At 40.0% G+C, this 21,473-nt stretch overlaps 2 protein-coding genes and 1 long non-coding RNA gene across 3 annotated transcripts in view; 1 reads left to right on the top strand and 2 right to left on the bottom strand.

The window, feature by feature from the left end:
• Positions 1-3,872, bottom strand: part of LOC138064060 (protein limb expression 1) — a 39,415-nt gene extending 35,543 nt beyond the window's left edge. Inside the window, exon 1 of the mRNA XM_068924866.1 lies at positions 3,697-3,872. Coding sequence (XP_068780967.1) covers positions 3,697-3,778 — 82 coding nt within the window. The 5' untranslated portion in view covers positions 3,779-3,872. The remainder of the gene's footprint in view (positions 1-3,696) is intronic.
• On the top strand, positions 607-8,533 carry LOC138064061 (uncharacterized). The gene is made up of 3 exons (XR_011137289.1): positions 607-716; positions 2,871-6,469; positions 8,049-8,533. It is a non-coding gene; the product is annotated as an uncharacterized lncRNA (long non-coding RNA).
• On the bottom strand, positions 7,045-21,130 carry LOC104150462 (serine/threonine-protein kinase RIO2). The gene is made up of 10 exons (XM_068924865.1): positions 20,945-21,130; positions 20,499-20,637; positions 19,745-19,861; positions 18,554-18,729; positions 15,595-15,683; positions 13,986-14,177; positions 13,467-13,559; positions 12,025-12,561; positions 10,944-11,040; positions 7,045-7,341 (listed from the first exon to the last, which is right to left on the bottom strand). Exons 1-10 carry the CDS (start codon positions 21,008-21,010, stop codon positions 7,180-7,182), a joined length of 1,668 nt encoding a protein of 555 aa, XP_068780966.1. The 5' UTR covers positions 21,011-21,130; the 3' UTR covers positions 7,045-7,179.
• Between the last annotated feature and the right edge of the window lie 343 nt (positions 21,131-21,473).

Genomic DNA, 21,473 nt, shown 5'->3' with positions numbered 1-21,473 from the left:
TCCTCCTGTCAGGGCACAGGTCAGACCTGCTCTGGGGTTGAATCTGCGTTGTGTGGCAGAGGGTGTTACTGATATGAGCCCTACGTTATCTGAGATGGAAGCTGCATAATGGACACAGCAGGGAAATGCAAAAAAGAAAACGTCACTCTTGCAGTTAAAAGAGTTGAAAGCTGGGCTCCTTATTTTGGCCTTAGTATCCTCCTCCATCCCAGCTCCTTGCCCTGCCGCTTCACTTCCATGTCGTCTTTGTTTAATTGGTTCATTAGAGCCTCGTATCCTCATTTCTAGTTCCCATAACCAGTCCGTCTCCATCCAGCCTCGGCTCCTGGTGCAATCCCAGAGCCGGTGTTCTTGCCCGTCCTTCTGTCCCCCGGGCTGCTGGTTGTGGCCTTTTTGCAGCTTGGCCATCCCAGTCTGCTGTTTTCTGTCCCACCGGTTCGTACTCGCGTCGCTGTGTCTCCTGCCTGAGACTGCCGTGCGGGCTCCTGTTCCCTCTGCCGTAAATCTCACGCTTCTGCCCTCTGCGTCCCTGGGCCCAGCAGGTTCGGCCGGGCCCACGTGCGAGGGCCAGCGGAGTTGTCAGCGGGCCTTGAGGTGCTGCTGAAGGCCCAGCTCCTCGCCGCTTGCGCACCATAATTTGGCAAAGGAATTTCACGTCTAGAGATTGCCTCCACAGAGCGTGGACAAGCTGAGACGTTTCAAAAGCAGAAATGCAGGTAAGGTTTTCTAGTGACTTCAGAATCACATCTTCTGCTCAGAGGGGCACTTCTGCTAGTAAGCTCTGAGTCCTTATCAAAAACATGGAATACAGCTTTTCAAAGGAAAAGAGACCCGTAAGTTGTTAATTCAGGCAAAAATTGTTTTCTGCCTAGTATGGGCCAAAAGTTCCAGTGTGGACGATAACCAGCTCAAATACGCAGGCGCAGCAGAGACTAAGGAGGAAATGCTAATACGCAGGGCTGCTGCCTCAGCTATCTCTTTTATCTACTAATAGGATAACCTGGCAAAGACAAACCATCTTTCCCACTCTGTGTGTTTTTGCAAGGACTAACTAGAGATACGGGCAAAGTTTTGTATGATGGGGAGGGGCCGGGAGAAACAAAACAGCCCTGTGGTGCTGTTGCCCGTGTGCCCAGCTCTGCATCTGTCCGCAGTCCTGTCATCTCTCCTCCCTTCTGGTGAGGAGATGTTACCCCGGGAGGAGCAGTGCGGCAGCATTCAGCACCCGCTGCGTTTGCTTCTGCAGGCTGCGCCCAGGGAGGCAGGGACCTTTGAAATGGCTGGTCCTGCGTGCTGCGGCCGGGGAAAGCCACAGCGAAGGCGTCGCAGAAGAGCGCGCCCCTGGGTCAGAGTAAGCAGCGCTTGCTTGGCTGCAGCAGAAACAAAGACGGTGTGCAGCCTCGAACCGTGGTAAAAGTGTGTTCGGAGATGGTCATCTTTTCTCCTCCTGGCAAAACTCAGATCTGCCTGTGCACTGAGTCGAGTGAGAGCGTGACAGAAGGTAGCTATCGGGGCAGCAATGTGGTCGCTGCATGTGTTTTCGTTCTTATCTGGTTGTGCCTGATAAAAGCTGAAACTAATGTGTTTGTAAAAGCTGTGGACGTGCTCTTACAGAGAAGCACGTGGCATTATCTTCTTTCCACAGTTTAATCCCTGCTCAGATTGTCTATTAAAAATTAGATGAGGTGGGACAACACTCCCTAAATCTTTTTGGACTTGACTTGGTGCTGAAGATAAAGAGAATGTATAGGAACTTTCCTCTGACTTTATAGACCAAGGCACTGTGAACTTCTGTCACCAGTCGGGATTGGTGGTGTACGCTCACAGCGGTACCAAGCCCGTGTAGGTTACTCCTCTGTTAGAATGCCTTTGAAGTTCTTGTTATGCCTTTGAAAACCTAAAGAAAAATGGTATTCCAACCCCGTTACTTACACTTTTCTTTCATTTTAATCATCTCTCCCACCCTTAGGTCTGTGGGTGGTCACAACCACATTGTCCGAGCAGCTTGTGCATACACTTCCAATAAAAACCTAGTAGATCTGCAGGAACTGATTACCAAGGGTAACCTATAAAAGGGAATGCCCTTCTTCCTCCCCCTTCCCCCTGCAGCTCAAATTCTGCGCTCCTGTGATGTGTGTACGTTTGCAGGCTTCCCTGCAAGGTCCCAAGACTGCAACGCTAATGCAGATCTATCCAGCAGCATAAAAATCTCCTGCTGGGTGGCCTGAGAAACAGATGTCCGGCTTAGTTTCAGGAAGGATCCTAATACCATAGTCATGTGAGAATAGCATCTTTCTACATGAATATTCCTACTCATTTCCAAGGAACTGCTTGTGCAGTCTCTCAGTTTTCACTGTGAGTAAGAGTATGGGAATTTGGCACATAGAGAAGTTTAATACAGAAGTATGCAGGCATTTCCCCCTAGGTCCTTTACTAGCCATGTACTTAAAGTCATTTCTCCCATAGCAATTCAGAAGGAAACAGTTGATTGTATGAGACTGATTTTATTAACTCTAACGTAGCTGTTGACAAATGAATGAAGTGGAGATTAAATAAATGCCTCTGCACTGTGCCTTAGGGGCACAACAGATCACAATTAGATTTGAATGTGAAGAAAAAAGGTCCTGAAATCACATGTTATCCCAGCTTTGTCTGTACATCACACAACTGCTCAATTTAGACTGCAATGACACCTAGCAAACTCCCAGATTTAACAGTCAAAAAGCTTAGGCAGAACTGGATTTAGGGACGCAAAATTAAGTGATCCCATTCACCATTGGAGGAAACCATAAAAGTAACGGAAGTAAATGGAAGCAAAATATTGTTTTGTTGAATTTATTGAATTTATCTGTTTTTAATTTGTCTTCCAGCCACTGGTGTGTGAAATCTATGGAACTGTGGGTGAGTCTTGTAAAACTTTACTAATTAAATAGTACTTCATTTCATGCATAGTCCTACGGAAATCATAAAGCCATATTCAAATACTCTTGTTCCCATGATCTGGTTTGGCTCCATTTGTTTCGTAGGACATGTCAGTCCAGTTTATTATGCAGCACTTGCTCAAAAGCACTTCAGACCTAATGTTTCACAAGAGCTAGTTACATGCGGCTTGTAAAATGAGAAAAAATACATAGAACAACTATGTGAACAGTTTTGGTATACTGTAAAAAAAAGTGCGTTTCATTCACAAGTCTGATTGATAGGAAAAGAAATCATATTACATGTACTTGCAAGAAAACCTCTTGTGCTTAAGCAGCATATTGCATTGCATCTGTCCAAACAGAAGCGTAAAGATTTTAATATTTGATTCTTAGAGTTTTACAGAAACACTAGTTAAATTGTGCAATTTAATAGGACAAACTAATTACCAGAGAAAGAAAGGGAAGTAAGTGACCTAAAATTTTCCATGAATGTCAAACAGTAAAGATAGAGTACCACAAGACCGATATGTTACTAAGTTCAATTAAGTATCCTGTGAAAAAGTTCTGAATCGATCTTCTGAAACGCAGTTAAAAACTAACCGAGGACACTGTCTTAGATGCATTGAATTAAAATGGAATTATAGTTTGTCATATACATGCAAATACAAGCACTTAAATTACTTCTATTTTATCATGCCTTGACTGTAACAGAAATTTGAATTAAATACCATAATTGAATCGTTAGAGAAGTCAGATATTTGTCTCTGGTACTTACAGTCTTTAAATACCAGGGCAGGGTCCCTATGAGGAAGAACGCGGGCAATTATGTGTTGCAAAGACTCCAAGGTTCTGTCCATGTCGGGGCTGCGTTTCCAGAAAGCGTTCACAAACTGTCCTCATGCCTGAAGTAGTCCAGTCCCGTGCTGAATTTTTGCAGTTCATTGATGCACTGGATTCCTAAAGGATCTCCCCACATCTGCCAATCAGGCATTGCCCAGACCCGAAGGCCCTTCAGGGGGTCCACCTCCCCGGCTGGCTTATCTTGGTTGTGCGCGGAGGTAATTAGCTGTAAAGGCAGCTCCTTCCTACCGCTTCCTCCTGTTAAACACACCCACCTACAGGCTAGGCAGAGAAGCTGATCATGCGAAAGACATTTCGTTCCATCCACATGTTGACAGCGTGCTGAAGCAAGACAGTTCTGGTTTCTGCCAAATTAATGACGGCACCGCTTTGCTCCCCACTACTCTGAAATGCTAGAAAAAGACTGAACCTTTCTTTAAGAAATACTTCATTAAGACGTGAAGTTGTTCCAAACTCCTCGCTAGCCGGAAGGTAACGTGTAGACTCTCATTCAAAAATAAGAACAGCAGTTTAGAAAAGAGTATGCTTTTGTTCCTCTCTTAATTTACCTATCAATCAGGAACAGAACTTTGATGATAATGGCAAGTAAACTGAATTCTACAGCAAGATTAAACCACTTGTGATGTATTAACTCAACTTGAATCTGTTTTGCTTAAATCTAGTTTCCAATGCCACGTACTTTAAGTGTATTAAAATGCCAGTAAATTAAGCTATTTTTATATAGGAGAATAGGATGTATGGGTTGTGCAAGGGTCTGAAGAGGCGCTGCGGTTAACAGTCAGACATAGAGGCGTTGGCAAAAGCTTGAAGTAGAAATGCATCTATACATCTGTTTTACAGGTGTAACATCTGTTTTTTTCCTTCAGGCTGAGTGAAGGGGTGCTTGTAACAACCATAAGCTATATAAACTGGAGTCACTGTGCTGGTACAGAATACCTTGATTATTTCAGTACCACTAAAGTCTTCCTGATTTGGAAAAGAAAAAAATCCAAAGCTTTAACATGTGCTGTTGCATAATGTTGAGTGCGCGTGGTACAAACAATGTTTATCTGTCTAGCTGCTCTGTATTCATTTTCAAATCTTGTTTGGCTACAAACCCATGCACTCCAGCTATTACCTTGTGTGCCTATTAAAATGAAACATTTTAAACCAATTTTGGAATAACCTACACATTTCTTGCTGCTAAATATGTGAATTTGTTAAGACTTGTCAGGAACTTTATTATTGTCTTAACCTCTACATTTCCCTAAGTTCACTCTAAATAAAGTAAACTTTGTTTCATAGGTGGACATTCAAACAGAGTGAGTACTATAAGTTCGTTCTATGTGTAAACTTCATTGTGACCTTTGATGACTTCTTTAGATATTTCAGGAATTCTGCTGCTTCAAAAAAAAAAAAAAGCTTAATAAAGATATATTAAGCTGTAACTTTGAGGTTTAGTTCCTCCCTCGCTAACTCCAGTCTCAGAAGAGTCTAGTCTGGCGGGGTAAGTGAAAATGATAACTTACAGCCATCCATTAGAATACCTTTAAAAGACTTAATGGGTGCTTTAAAGGAACATTTTGAAAATAAACAGTGTAGATTTCCATCATCCCTTCTTTTGTGATGGAGCTGAATCAATCTGAACAACCTTTGTATATTTTTGGAACCAATTACCAAGACAGACTTCAGCTCACACAGCAAAAACCCCCACTCACTCAGAATGACTTCTAAACTGGAAGCCAAGGAGCGTACGCGCATCTCAGGCAAAGGATGACGTTTTTGAAATCTCATTAAAGTGTCGCTGAAAGAGCTTCTTAGCAGATAAGAACCTAGAAATGTAAAAGGTATTTTTTTCCCTTCACGTTTAAAGTGGAAACATAGTTAAATTCACTTAGGTCGCTTTTCTACCCCTGCTAAAATCATTGACTCTAACAGTATCAGGATACAAGCCTACAGGCCTTGATTCCAATCACCTACAGGTAAGATTTAACTTCCTTATTATTTTTGTCAACATACTTCCGAGCAACTCTGATGGTACGATGCAGCACGCTTACGTGTTGTATTGCTTCAATGACCCGCTGTGGTTATACTTAAGACCATATGTAGCTGCTCGCTGAGACTACATTTTATACTGTTCCAGCAATGAAACAAAAATTTAAAACTTCAAAAGCAAGAGCATGCTGCAAGACAGGATAGAGGCTGTAACTCTTCAATAGGATATCACCCGAATAAGGTATCAGGCATACCAGGAACACAGGGTGGAGCAGAACAGATATTATCAGACATCTGAGCATAAAACCACAGATCAAATTCCAAGGTCCTTGTTTTTCCAGGCAAATAAAATAGATTGAAGACGTTCGAAAAATAAGAGAATTTAAACTCTCGTCGAGTTGTTCTTCCTCAGAAGGGCTCCGCCTCACCCCCTGAGCACAGGTACACGGGATGGAAGGTTAAGAGAGACCAAAGAAAAAGTCTGAACTGCTGTTTCTTGCTGCAGCCTTTTCAGTGCTCACAAACACTTCCCTCCTTTAAATAAATAATGTATTTTTTTAAAAGAGAGACACCATCTTATTTTATTACCTGAAATACCTTGCTTAAAGATGTTTGTATTTCTTTGAGGTCTTCGAAGGCCAGAAGGAAATTACAAGCTGAAAGTCAGAGTAACACTTCTGAAAACAGACGTTTCGGACTCATTGTCCTTGTTGGTAAGTTATTAAATATAAAGGAACTAAGCTTACATGCAACTGCACAGGCGCATTCAGAAATCTGAATGCTTGCCAGGTCTGTACAAAACTGTTTTTATTACTTGTCTTTCTGGGGCAAGATTTATATGTGAAAGCTTGGAGTGAAGGGGGAAAAAAAAAAAAAAGAGAATTGCTTGGTTCAAAGTATGGGTATTAACATATGGTTTGCTGATGTCTGTACAGGTACAAAAGAGAGCTTAGAGTGTTAACTATTTCAGTACTAACTTCTATCAGGTTGATATATCTCTGATTCTTAATTAAACTGAAGAAGTATCTCTTTATAATGTAAGATGGCAGCATTTCAGATTTCAATTTCATGTCCTTGCAGAAATTAGTTTCAAGGTGGAAGGGAAAATTTTAAGAAAATTTTTCTGCACTGCAAAAGATTCTTAACCTACACAGAAACAGTACAATCCATTTAGAACAAGGCTGGGAATTACCCTAGTGTAGTTATCCTACCTGATACCATTCAGTTTAAATCACAGCCAATGGTTTTAACTAGAAACACAAAACAGAATCCCCCAGCCAAGTCACAGGAACCAAAATGATGTTTATTAGCTTTGGAAAAAAACATTCCATTGTATATAAAGGTTATTGCTCCAGAATGTAATGACTTCAAATATATATATATATTATGAGTTTTCTGATGTTCTAGAGGAAGGTTCAATAAATTATCCCCAGAAACTAGCCGCATCCAAGCTTGACTTAATGTTCTGCATATTTTCTCGACGCTGTTGGGTATAAACATTTGCCTCTCCTTTCTGCAGCCGCCGCCTCAAAGCGGCCTTCTGTTGCTTGGTCAGCTGACGTTTTATCTTCCGTTTCACCACTTCCTGCAAATAAATAAAGCCAATATCAGTACTTTCTGAAAATCATTTAGTACTAAGACATCCCTTAGCAATCTTACATTTCAGTACCAACATGCCTTCCACAAAAATGTAAAAGGTGGTAACGTTCTACGCTTGAAGATTTGACAAATATCCTTTAAGTTACAAAAAAGGACCCAAGAGAACATTTCATGCCCCTGCAGTAATTATTTAGCTTGTGCCTATTTTTCTAGCACTCTGGTCTGTTTTAAAGCTTGGATTGCAACGAGCTCAGTGCAACTCTAACGGAAACACTGGCTCTTCACCACCAGCGTGGCTTACAAAGAGGGGCAGTCAGGAATCGTTTGGAGCAACAGCACTGAAAGAGCAGCGGCGAGTGCCATTTCCCTAGAACAGCAGTGGTTTTACAGAATCTTCATTTGTTATTTGTACTTATGTTTTCATATTATGATAACGATAGCTATGCATAATAAAAACCAAGCTATGATTTAGCAGGTTTTGGCTGTGAATTCCTCATTGGAATAATGATCTCAACTCAAGTTTTGCTGCAGTGGTATTGAGTATGTGCTTGTGTTTCTTGTCTTGGAAGAAAGAAAAAAAAAACACAAATTTTTTTTTTTTCCAATCTTTCTAACACTGTGTCATCAGGTTCAGGAATCATATCTTGGTGGTAATTCCAGGAATGTGTCTTATCTTTATTCTAATTATTACAGCATTTAAAAAGCTATCAAGGAATAAATCTGCCATTAATAGAAGATCTGCTGATGTCCAAGTAACTACGGGGTAAGAGGAAGAGTTTCTGTCCAATAATATTTCTTTCACATTTACCCTAATTTCAGTTGCCTTGTGATGCTTTGTTTATTGTACTATCAGCTAAACTTCGTTGTAGCATATTAAGTAGAAAGTTGGTAGGGAATAAGAACTAGAAAGCATAGTTTTGACAAGTTATATTCTTTAAAAGTAGCTGTGACTAGTACAGCTACAGTAAGGAAATAAAAGGTGTTCTAGGAATTCAAGGACCGAATTCTGATTGCAGCAGGAATTCTGTAGTAATTAGGGCGTCACCAGAACAGCAGTTCTAAACATGGATAAAAAACAGTTGCATGTGATGCGTCCTTCTTTCCTTTGGTGCTTCGCGTTTTTATGCATGAGCTCTTTGGAAATAAAAATTGTAGATTTTCTTTAAAAGTATTCCAGAAGAAAAATTGATCAGAATTAAAACTGTTTCACTAATGTCGTCTTCTGTTAGTAAGGCAACTGTCATTCTGTGCTTTTTATAGGCAGAACCCTGAAGGAAGGCTTCTTTACTTCTCTCCCCTGCGGTCGTTTTTACAAAAATTGATGAGAGAAACTTTGCAACACAGATGTCTGAATCAGGATACAAGCCTACATACCTCGATTCCAGTCACCTACAGGTAAGGTTTAACATCCTTATTTTTGTCATAGCTATTACTGCTATTGTTATATATATGCCTATAAGAATTCCTTCCACATGTTTACTTTGAAAATATTTTTATGCTGTTTATTTTTCAATATATGTTTTGTCCACTGAACAGAAAGCAAGCTGTAAAAACAACAACACCAACAACAACGCCGGCAGCAATAACCGGCATTGGGTCTGCGTAGCCCAGTGGGTCTTAATCCAGTGCCATTCTTTTGTATTTTCACTTTTATAATCATTTTCTTATGTTATAGTTAGCTCATTATACATATCCTTTCTTTTGCTCTAACATTCAAAAGTTCAAATAAGATTCTGCGATGGGCAGAAACCTTATTTTCACTTCATGGTTAGTTACCGAGGAAGTGTCGTGCAAGATAGTGCAGGATTAAAAGTTGTTTCTGTGGCTCAGTCTCTAGAAGGCCTCTCCTGCTATTGTGTTTCTTTCTTTTAGAACAGAATATTAGCTAGGTACATGCTATTTGAATATTTCTAACATGTTTTATGTGTCTGCTACAGAACAAACAAACATCCCGTAAGCACTCGCAAACCTTTCATAGCTACAGAATGACCGTTGCTGCCACCAAGTGGTATACGAGCACAATTTCAAGTCATTTTCTCTGTAAGACTTAGTAGCACCAACCTTTTTTTTAGAAAACCTGCAGACTTAAATTAATGAAATGGAGGAGGAAAAAACAATTGCCAACAGGAGGAGGTCATCCTGGCTCTCGTTTCCTTCGTTGCCCAGTTCTAACCTAAGCCTCTGTCTCCTTGGGAGACGTTTAAGGCCATCCCCTAGAATAATAAGAACTGTGATGACTAGCATGTACATCTGTTCTCTTCTCACATGAAGTCCTAGAAAAATGTGTTAGCCAACACACAGATAGGCTGTTCCTTAACGTGTATGTTTATGCGTGCAACTTTCTAACGTTATTGGCATATCTTTAACATACTTATCTGAAAAAAAAGAAGTAAAGCCGCCAAGCATGCTATGAATAGTATAGCCACTCAGCGGCACCTTGTCTAAAACAAGGCTTCTTCACAGAATAAAACACACCACTTAAGAGGAGGTAGTAAAACCTCTTTTAGAAGACTAGTGAGGTAGTAGTAAAACCTTTTTAAGACGACTAGTGAAGTAGTAAGTAGCAGACCCTGGATTTAAGAGGCTGCTTGATGATTCTCATATACAAGTCTAACTATGTGATTACTCTTGCCAATAGTGGGGTTTTCAGACACAATGTTCATAGGATGCATACTCTTATTGAGCAGTAGAAAGGCTTTGAAAAGATGATCTGCACATTTTGACTTTTGGTCCATGCCATGAAAGAGCTGAAACTACGCTAGCACATTCCTCAAAACGGATCCGTCATACCTGCTATCCCTAACTGTTAATGAAACTGAGACTGAATACGGGTGCCCACGTTTACAGTGGCAAGCATACAGTCTGACCCACAAGAAAAAAAATATTTCGTGGATCAGCTGTGTCAGCTGATAGGACAGTAGTTTCTTCCCGTTTTATATGGAGGACATATTATAACTAGAAACAATTTTCTTCCCTTTAGAATTAAGTTGCACTTTTGAAATGTGATAAAGGTAGCCATCCCGACTATACCGACTGGGGTTGAAGAAGAAGACATTGACTTCAGCTGCAAAACATTCGCGTTTATATGACGAACAAGTCAAATTCATATTGCCAAAAACCCACCTATTGAAATGAGTTTGTATGAATGTTTCAGAGAAGAGTGAATTTGTAAGATAGGTAGTGGAAATGGCCAAGCTAAATCTTGACTCAAGCATTCATTTTTACAATTCAAAAATATTAATTGTAGCTAACAACAGAAGTGAATGAACTGATTATATTTAAATTAGTGTATTACCATCCATACACCTGTTATTGCCTAAATAAGAGAGCTGCTAATGCTGGTGTAGAACATTGGTGAAAAGTAGAGCAAAGAGCAACAGATGGTGGGAACTGCTGAAAATTTTCTACTTCTAAACAATTACAAAAATATTCGTCTTATTTTTCTGTTGGTCTGGAACTACAAACCACAGAGGTATGTCATAATAACCATTTAATAAATAATGCTAGAGAACATTTTTATAAATACTTCCTGTCAGCTACGTACAATTTAAGACGGACTGAGAGTAGACTAGGGGAAAAAAAAATTACCGGTGGAATGGTTGAACAGCTCCCAACGCTGCTGACTGATGTGATACTTTTAGTCCTTGTTCTGTGCTCATTGATATGAGCCATACTCTCCTCGTTTCTAAAATACAAAAATTGATGTTTTATTCCATGCAACAAAATAAACATCCTTTGCCTTTTATGGCTATCATGTTCTAATCATAAGTTTTGGAGAAAAAATCTGAAAATTCCCAACACAACTTCTGAGTACTCCAGAAAATATACATTTGAAGTCTTAACTCTAGTTCTTCAAAACACACATTTAGATTTATTACACAATAGCCACATACATACTAAATGCATTAAAGCAGACTTCAGAAAGTGATAAATCGTATTTTAGGTTCTGCATATTGCCTACACAAATCATTTCCCTAAAACACAAAAGGGATGGGAAGAAGAGGGGTGTGCAAGAGCCTGTATGCACATTCAGACACATGAGGAGCTGGCAAACTCAGAATTAGTTTCATGCATAACTGGCTAGCCTGAAGGTAAACAGGAATTTCTAAACAGGAAAGGAATTAAAAGCCAGAACAACAGACAGTAAGATATATTTGAATAATATATTCCAAGGAACATGTTCTTGCTAATAACTTCAGCTGAGCGAGGGGAAGAATATATTGGCTTTAAGAAAGAGCACTCTAATTATAAATCTAATCATTAGAGTTATTTCAGAAGAAATATTTTAACATCAAGAACTCTTTCACTATCATTATTAATTAAAGTAAAGAAAAAAAAAGATGGGAAAAAAGTCCACCAGAGAAAATAGGTGGGATCTATGAATTAATTCCAAGACTGGTTCTTTCATTGGATACTACACAGCGAGACAATTGATCTGTCACACTAAGCCTTACATATATAGTACCAATCAATAGGTTACCTAGCATGAAGTCAACAGGAAAGGTACTCACTCTAATGTTTAACAAAAAAAAAAAAAAATTGAAGTGTTACTCTTCAATTTAAACAAGGGTGGCACAAGAGCAGTCCTTGCTGAGCTACTTTGAAGATGGCCGTTTATTGCGGGGGGGGGGGGGGAAACAAGTCACAGACAGTCAATGTGAATCTTTACCTGGAAGGCCTGAATTGCTTGTTTAATGTTGACAAGTCAACCAGATCAGGGCATTCGTCTTCATTGTCCTTGTCATCGGGGCCTTCTCCTTGACCTGTCTGATGTTCAACTTCAGCAGCATTTTCAGTTATCCTTTTGTCCTCAGAAAAAGCAGTTACAGAACTCTCTGCGTCATCACTCATGTTCCAAAGGGTAGTTTGCCTCTCAACTTTTTCTAAGGCAGAACTCAACTCTGACATACTCAGTGTCTGTGTATTTTCACTACTTTCAGTCATATCAGCCTCTTCATTGCAATTCATCAAGTCTTTAGAGGATCTGCTTTCAGAGAAATCATCCACTTCACGCACAAAGTCTGCCCTGTTTTCTTTATCTGCGCTGAGGACGTTGAGTTTACCTTCAGGCTCTTCTGCAAAGTCTGATGTCTCTGTTTTATGATCATCCTCGTCAGGACCTGCTGGGTAAAGCAGTTCATCATCTTCCTGCATTTCTTTTGTATAGCCACTGGCAGCAATCTCTATGTCAAGAGAACACTCTCTCCTGAGAAAGAAGTACAAGTAGGTTTTCTTTTACTACATTAAATCATCATGCTAGTAATATGCCTTACTTTGGATTAAAAATACTATCAAGTTGCACTGTAACTATTCAGATCATATTAACAAAGAGAGTATACACCGCATGATTGTGCTGAGCTTTGGGTAAATTAGTTAACAGACTGTAGCCTGACAGTAGCAAACTTCCACAGAAGATGATTCCATCTCCACAACCAGCATTTATTTATTTATTTGATTTCAGCAGGAATATCATTTGACTTAAAGATCAAATTATGTTTATGCACACGGAACAATAAGGGATACACTAACATTCACCCAGACTGAGGCAAGTGTAGCTTCCTTTCGAAAAGGAGCTCAATGTGAAAAAAAATCCTTTTCATTGCAACAACATCATTCTTAAAAGGTGCCAAAATGACTTAACTTTTCAAAAGACACAAAAACATCAAAAAAATTCTAAAACCGTTAGTCACCACATTTACTGGCATTTTTAAAATAAACTTAAAATTGGAACCTAAATTAATCCTCCATATACCAGAAGTGTCAAATAGGCTTTAAGGAGTGGGAGAACCTGATTCTGCATCACTGTAACATTTCCTAGATATCTGTCTTTTGTATCAAGGCTTTGGATTAATATCGTCCCCTTCTCAGCAGCAAGAAGAAAGACAAAGTATGCAGCAGCAGATTTAAAAATGCACTACCTCTTTTGCAAACCACTTAACAGTAGCTTTGGCTGAAGAAAACAGATCCTTCTTACAGCAGGAAGGATAAAAATACCACTTTCAATTGCATAGTTGTGCCTATTTTTTCTTTTCTCCCACAAACATTCATTACTCTCTTAAAAACAACAAAAATACCATAAATAAAAACTCAGATTCCTGTGGCATTTTATACCTGATATCCTGGAACGTGGGAAAGAGTTCACTCTCATAGCTGAAACGTTTCTTAAAGAACTCTTTAATACATTTAACATCTCTATCAAAATACCTGAAAAAAAAACACACAGAATTGCAGAAACATATCATCAAGGTAATGAAATTTATTGCAGTGATCAGCTTTTACCCTGAGCGTCTTGTATTTTAAGGTTTTATTTAAAAAGTAATGATCTACTAGTGATCTCACGAAAAAAAACCAAGGGAGACAAACTGCTGACGTGCTGTTGATTTCTAAACTTTTCTTTTCTGAAAGACATTCTCTTCAACAACCAGTTAACTGCGTATTTATCCTAAAGAGACGTTTCTCCCCATTCATAAAATCAGACTAGATTTGTTATGTTATTTGTGTCCCTTGACAAAAACGGGGGAAAAATAATATTAGAAACAGATTTATGAAAAAGAGGACTCATGGTTGGCCATTTGCTGTTATCATCATTTGCTAGATTTATTTTGAAAATATCTTCAGCTTTCCACCTACCATTCAGCATTTGGATGTGATGTTGATATCATCTGAGGGAAATCAATCATGGTGACACGGTCATCGTTATCTAATATGAGATTAAACTCATTGAAATCACCATGAATCAAACCATGATTAGCAAGTTTTACAATCAGATCCATTAATTCACTGTAGACAGAGGCAGGATCTTCCATTTGGCGCACTTGGCATCTGGAAAGTTAAATAAAATAAAATATCCTGAACTTTCAAGGACTGAAGTTATATGAAATACATACAGGGTAGATGAAATGCATCTTACAGGATCACTGGGTAATTCAGGCTGCAAGAGGCCTCATGAGATCTGTAGTTCAACCTCCTACTCTCAGTAGCGGCAATAACTAGGTCTTTCTGTAGTCAAATCGATAGGCCCCATTACATTTCCTTTCCTAAAAATGTATTTTCTAGACTAACTTACAGGAAAGCACAACAAACAAACAAAAACCCCTTAACGCCTGAACCTAGACCAGTGAGAGCAAAGCAGCTTAACAGGGCAAAATGCAGATCATCTTTTCACAAGCAGACTAAGAAAGAAGGCACTTGCTTTGTTATACTAAGCGCCGTCAAGAAGAGGTCAGCATTTGCAGTTACTTCTTAAGATACTTTGCTCTGAATGCAGCACTACAGTGTTATGAGAATGAATCATTTTCATATAACGCAAAGAAAGTACCGTGGAAGTCTAGCAGCTTTGTAACAGGCTGCTGCCCAAAATGTTCATATTGGTTCAAAAATTAATTGGCAGTACTTCCCATATAGCCACAAGTCCATATCATAAAATATCCCATTCATTCTTTCAAAGGCATTTATTCCTTCTTCCACCTTACTCTTCAATTCACCTAAGTTTTGGGATTAGTTCTCTTTTGATTAAAATGCCCATTACAGATACAGACTGTCATATCAGAGCATGACTCGATTTGTTCTAGAACTGAGCACTTCAAATCTCTAGGTAAGGACCCAGGTTGTTTTGGATTAGACTGACTATTAAACAGACCTTACGCGTTCAGCAATGCAAACAAACCAACCTGTCTTTTCACGTACAAACTTCAATGATATTTAATATTTCTAGATGTTAAACAACTCAATCAATGTAACATTCCTTGAAGCAACAACAATAAAGATAATTATACACGATGTTCTAGGTACACAAAACAAAGAAACTCATTTTTTCAAAAGAAGTTGTAAAATGGTGAGCCGCAATCTTAGCTGAATTACCACAGCAAGGATCATGAGCTGAAGCCAAAGACAGATCACAACGTGAAAGACATACAGGATACACAATTTCTATGCAGAAAACACTTGTAATATTATCCTGTGCCTCACTGCTCTTTTGATGTATTCCCTACTTTAACTATCAGTCTATTTCAGCAATTTCTTCGGACAAAAGAAATACTAGCTTCTTTGAATAAAGAGATAACAGACAGAACACTGTAACGAGGCAGAACCCTAACCCGTGTAGGCTAGAGGACAACATTCAGCAAAGTGAAGTCATAGTTCACCCATATGCTGAGGAAAAGCACCAGCCCTATTACCTTATCGAACCTAAAGTTATCAGGGTTTCTATTACACAGAGAATTCAAGCTTCAGTACTTACAAGGGATAGCCATTAATAAGTTCCATAACTACTGCATGCCTGTTGTAGTCTACAGCTTTTGGCACAGGAAATTTTCTGTCATGCAGTGCCTGGAAAGAGACAACAATTATGTTGAAAAATTAAAGTCAGTGGTTAAGAAAACATTACATATGTTAACAAACTCCCATCTACGCTAAGCAATAAATACTGTTGTGGGAGTAGCACAGTACAGACTTCTCCGATGCTAACGAGAAGCAACAAAGTACGTGCTCCAAGTGGGAAGGCAGCATGACATCCCTCTGAATTTTCACTGCAAAGACAGAGGACATTCATAAATTTAGACGCTAAACAGGCTTCTGTTTCGTCCACAGTTTACTTACCTCGCATCTGGAGGAAAAAGAAAACAAAGACTGGGAAAAAGACAGAATCATATCTAGTCTGATAGTGTAAGTAATCAACAGCAGATAATCAGGAATAGCGTGGCAGGCATTAGAAAAAGATTCCCCCTTTTAAGTTGTTGTCAGTTCAGTTCTGTCTGGCTTGTTAGCTCAGTAAACATACCGAGTTTCTATAAGGCAGAAGTTCATTTCTTAAATATTTAAGAGCCAGCATTACACCGTATTACAGATTAATAAATGGAAGTCATAATATTGCACAGCACTCCTGTTAGCCTTTTCTGATGCAAATTTTGTCATTCACTTGATCCAACACTCAACTTCTTTATTGGTTTGTTCTCTTCTTGCTCATTCTCTCGTTAGCAGTGACTTTCTCTAAGAGAAAATTCTAAGTTATAGCAACATAAATTTAGCTTTTGTTACTGAAGTTTTACACTATTTTCACTTTTTCGCATGCACTTAATACTCTCCATCATCCTCCCTTTTCAGGGAAATTGATTCCAAGGTCCATATTTCTACAAGTCCTGGCCACACAATGATTTACATTGTGGACCAATATACCAATACAGAGTTTCTAAATGATGCTAGTAGTCCTTTTTCTCTCTGGGATGGCCACTGGTAGAACCTAAGGACAATCACGATTTTTAAAAGAAACGAGAAAATCGTATTTAATGTATATAGAGATGTTGAATATCACAAGAGGAGAAGGGGAAGGTAGTTCTTGATAAATAGGTTTCCACTATCAACTTGTAATCTTTTACAGATATCTGCAGTTTTAAAGCAGGTCATAAAAATCTGGAACTCAGAGAGAGCAGAAATACACGCTTGGAAATGAAATTTACTTTCCCTCGGTACAGAACAAAGCGTACCTTTTCAGCTCAGAACGCCAGTTTGCACTGACAGAGTACGCTCAATGGCACAGCAACAACTGAACACCATGGTAAATAAAAAAATACAGTAAAACAGCAGGACAAAAACAAGTGTCTGACAAATGACAGAGTAACAGTAAATAGCCTCTTCTTTTTTCATTTGCAAGCTCATGCAAGGAATTTATAGGAGAAGCAGCAGAACTGGTTATATATAAAGTAGAATCTTTGCATTTCCCACATACTAGGAATCTTAGGTGTTGCTAAGTAAGAACTCTGCAAGTAGTGCTGGGAAGGGAGAGGGGTGCTGGAGGCCCAACTCTTTTTAAAGACTGATGCCCAAAGCTGAACATGAAAACTGTTGCCTGCAACCTCAGTATTGAATTCCTACAGATGTTTCAGCCTTTAATGCAAATGAAATATAGTTAACACCTCAAATGAGTCACTAATTGATAAAAGAACTATCTCTTGCTTTAGAATCTGATATAACAACAGAAACAAATTTGATTTTAAATATGAATGACTCCTATCCTGATGAAAAGAGAAATCTAATGTACTTTGACAGAAAATTACTGCCAGCCTGCACATATGGGCATGTTTTAAAACACAGAATTTGGTCAACTCACCAATTAAATTCCCTGCATTAAGATCTATACGGCCTACTTCTGTGCTAGAGTATTATTACCGGCGCAAAAAGAAAAATCCCAACTCAATCAATCCAAAGTCGTTGATTTACTGCTCTTAAAACGCTAACTCTCAAGTGACTGAGTGCTCTTTTACTTCTAATAGATACGAACATGAATCTCAATAAGCAAGTAAGTCATCGAGAGAACCATTTAACTGAATTCCAACTATCATTAAAATTCTAAAGAACTTACTAAACACTTCATTTGAGCATAGCAAACAGAAGCAGAGACGTACTTGAATGGCATCCCATGAACAGGTTGTCAAGAAAGTTTGTGGAATCTCCATCCTAAAAAATTGTCAATACTCAGAGGATAAGGCCCTGAATGACCCGATCTGACCTTAACGCTAGCTCTGCTTTGGGCGGGAAACTGGAGTAGAGTGGGACCTTCAGAAGTCCCGTCCAACCTAAATTACAGCGTATCTTTTAGGCAAGACAGGTGCAAGACAGGTATCACTGAAACAAACTATTTGTGTTCCAAATTAGATATATGCATAGTTTGAAATTTGTTTGAAACTCACCTGACTACAACTCTAAAAACGCCCTGGAATTACGTGTGCAGAAAGAATCCAAATTAAAACGTAGTCAAGATGGTAAGGCATAACTTTGTCTGCATTTCACAAATTTTCTCCAGTAAACGTATTCATGGACCAACAAAATGATATAGGAATGTTTTTCTTGGCTTTTCCAAAGAAGTGAAGTGCAATGACAGTATATTTAACCACTGCCTTGTTAAGATACAGGTGATTGGACAGCTTCGTATGTCATTTGTCCATAAATAACACTATCCATCTAAACTTCTCATAAGAAATCCTTTTCCACGCCACATGACTTTCGTGGCGTAGCCTCATTTTGCTACTGGAAAGCATACAAGAAATATATCGCTGAAATTACCCAAAACGTGTAGTTCAAGTCCAGTAGAGAAAACGTGTAGATCTTTTTAATACTGCAAATATGAATGAACTGAAACAAAATCCAAAGAGTGTCTTCCAGTTTATTACACCTTTGTTGATTTAGTGTGAAGGGCCACCTACCTTCATGTAGGCAAACTCCTTCATTGCTGCTAGCCGGGATAAATACAGCCATGACATTTTATGCCTGTGCTTGTGGTAGTCACGTTTATTTTTAAGGCTGCGAAAGGAAGTTCTTCCAAGCCTGTGCAATTTCAATGCAAACTGCTGCTCCTCTTCATTTGCAACAATATAAATATCTAGAAGACGAAAGAAATACTAGTTTACATCTAAGAAATAAAACAAGCTAGCGTCTGATGGAAAAGTGCTGTGAGAAATTTGTTGCTTCACTTCTTACAATTGCTACTTCCAGCACGGCGAGATCACCTACGCTTACTCTGAGAGTTACTAAAGACAGCTATATTTACATATTGTACGTTATTGTACATATTGAACTACACGAAAAGAAGTTACTGTCAAAGAGATCATGGTATCCCATTAAAATAAACTGCGATGTGATCTGAAACATAATTCAGAGTGAGAGAGAAAAAAAATGACTGAAAGGAGGAACACAGATGATTCGGACCTGACTTAAGGTACCTATATTCAGGCCAATTTCTCCAGTCTATCGATATAGCAAAGAAGAAATACAAGCTCCTCTAGAGGGAAATTTAGGGCAGAAGCCAAACTCTGCTGTTCTTAACCACACTCTCTTTCTGGGGGACTCTCTCTCTTTCTGTTGACTGGACAGACAACCCAAGAGACTAGCCTCTTAATAACGGCCTATGTTTCGTTTCTGCCATTTGTCCTCATTAATGGTCTTCCTCATTCTTCAAGGAGTTTCGTGCTGTGCCAGACGAAAATCGACACGAACTTAAGAACAACTAAGATAGTACTCCAATAGTTCTAACGCTATTTTAGCCTCCTATCTCATTTTTAGGTGGGCGGAAAAAAGTTAAAGTTTTCTTTTTGTAAAAAATGGTTCAAAATTCTTCACGACGCGTCAGACAAAATCCATCTGCCTACAGAGTTTCCAGTGATAAGCTAAAAATCAGACAGAACGGTCAACGTGAAAGGCCAATCTTCTGTAGAAAAAACTGAAACGCAGCCAGCAGCCTCACACAGCATTTCAAATAGTGATCCATAAATCTTCAGTGTTTGACAGATTGACTGACATGTTTATCCAGAGGAAATTTTACTCAATTTCTAGCAAAACACTTGGCGCATTACAGCTTTATTTGCTTAAAAATTATCAAAAACATTTTTTCGAGTTACCTGATTCTTTACCAACACCCATCTGGTTTCCAACAGAACTGATGACTTGCCGGGACGACAGTGTTTTCAAAGCAAGGTAATCATATCCTGCATTAGTTAACCGGTAGCCCTGGACAGCTAAATGAGAATAAATTGCAAAACGTTTAGTGCTTATTATGTACACATTACGTTTAAAAGAAGTATCATTTTGGTTTACTTTCCTATTTCAATTTATGGTAGGCAAAAACCTATTTTTTCCCCTGCTGGTTAATATCAACCCAGTTTGACAGAACGATAAAGATGTTTAAGGACCTCCAAGTTTTAGGAAAGCTAACAGCTGGGTAAAAAGACAAATGTGCTGTTAGCCTCTCACTAATGGAGGCAATGGTAGTAGTCTAGATAGCATGGGAAAACCCAAAGAGTGTTCTGGCGGGTAGGGGACATAGACAGGATTTGGGATTTTCTGGATGATCTAGAGGGATCCTCACCCTGAAACCTCTGAAGACCTGAGCCCGAGAGGAGCGGGATTTCATGCAACTCCCACAGTGTGTTTGCAAAGCCCCATGCAACTGCAAGGCTGAACGAAAGGACCTGCACAATTGCTACTTGTCACATGATGGGGAATAAAAAAATGCATTAGTAACTATTTCTGATGGGGTGAAGGGCACCAGATTCTTTTGCAGTCTGCTCCAGTTTGCGCGTTCTGATAAGTCGGTAACTCATGTGGGTTAATACCCGTATATTGGGGAAAGCTCAATATAAAATTCAAACCCACTTTTTGTTCGCTCATAGGCCAGCAGTTTGTGCTTTGCCAGCTCTCTCAAAATTTTGTTGCAGCCTCCATGTTTAAGGCTGGCGATGGAAGCGATTAAGCTAGCAGGGACTATTTCATGGTTCTTCATGCCCATTTCCACCTAAAACAGCAAATGAAAAAAGAATGTTTCTGTTAGCCCTGCAGTTCGACAGTGAGATAACATCAGATGCACGAAGAGACTGAAATCACTTTTCACGGGTGCCTTATAAATAGCATTTTTTTAAATTAACGCTGCTAATTTATAAAACTAATTCAAAAGTTTGGTTAGCAGCAGACGCACCAGCCCCTCTCCCGCCGCCGCCGCCGCCGCCCGCGGGCGACGCAGGCCCGGTCTCCCATCCGCGCAGGGAACCTGCCCGCCCCTGCTTAGCTAAACGGCCCCTCCCGCCCCGGGCTCCCGGGCTCACCGCGGTCAGGACCCTGAAGTGCTCCCGGGAGAGGTACCGCAGCATCACCACGTTCAGCTTCCCCATGGCCGCCGCGGCCGGTAGGTGCCAGCGGCCCCGCACGACCCACGCACCACACCAGCTAGGCCGCTCTGCGCCTGCGCACAGGCGGCAGGCCCAGCGCCCTTCCGGCGCGTGCGCAGAGCTGTCAGCAGGCGCCGCCGCCGCTCCCCGCCCGTAACCGTGACCGGGCGGGGTGGGTGCACGGGACAGGTCCTGGCAGCTGCATACCGGCTCGGGTCCTCGGCCGGACCTGCGTGCGCTTAACCGGTCCCTGAGCCATTCTCGGATCAGAAATGCCACAAAACAAGCCCCAGCGAGGAGGCTGGCTAGAGTCCGCTCCCTGCTGCGAAGGAGTTAATTGGGCTGCCTGTACATCTGCCAAGACCCGCTACCTACAAGAAGGGCCCGTCTTAAGGCACGAAGGGAAAGTAACGGTTGGTTGCGCAGCCGTTTGTGGGCGGGCGACCACGACCACGACCACGACCAC

The sequence above is a fragment of the Struthio camelus genome, chromosome W (genome assembly GCF_040807025.1).
Source record: "Struthio camelus isolate bStrCam1 chromosome W, bStrCam1.hap1, whole genome shotgun sequence".
Classification (NCBI taxonomy): Eukaryota; Metazoa; Chordata; class Aves; order Struthioniformes; family Struthionidae; genus Struthio; species Struthio camelus.
The sequence above is the reverse complement of the archived record's forward strand: the minus strand, read 5'-3'. Positions and strand labels throughout refer to the sequence as shown.

Excerpts from the sequence above, each read along its gene's own strand:
- LOC104150462 (XM_068924865.1), bottom strand. The coding sequence starts at position 21,010 with ATGGGGAAGCTGAACGTGGTGATGCTGCGGTACCTCTCCCGGGAGCAC. Across the intron at positions 18,730-19,744 it reads GGGTGTTGGTAAAGAATCAG|ATATTTATATTGTTGCAAAT; the intron begins GTAACTCGAAAA and ends TTCGTCTTCTAG. Across the intron at positions 11,041-12,024 it reads AAGCAATTCAGGCCTTCCAG|AAACGAGGAGAGTATGGCTC; the intron begins GTAAAGATTCAC and ends TTTGTATTTTAG.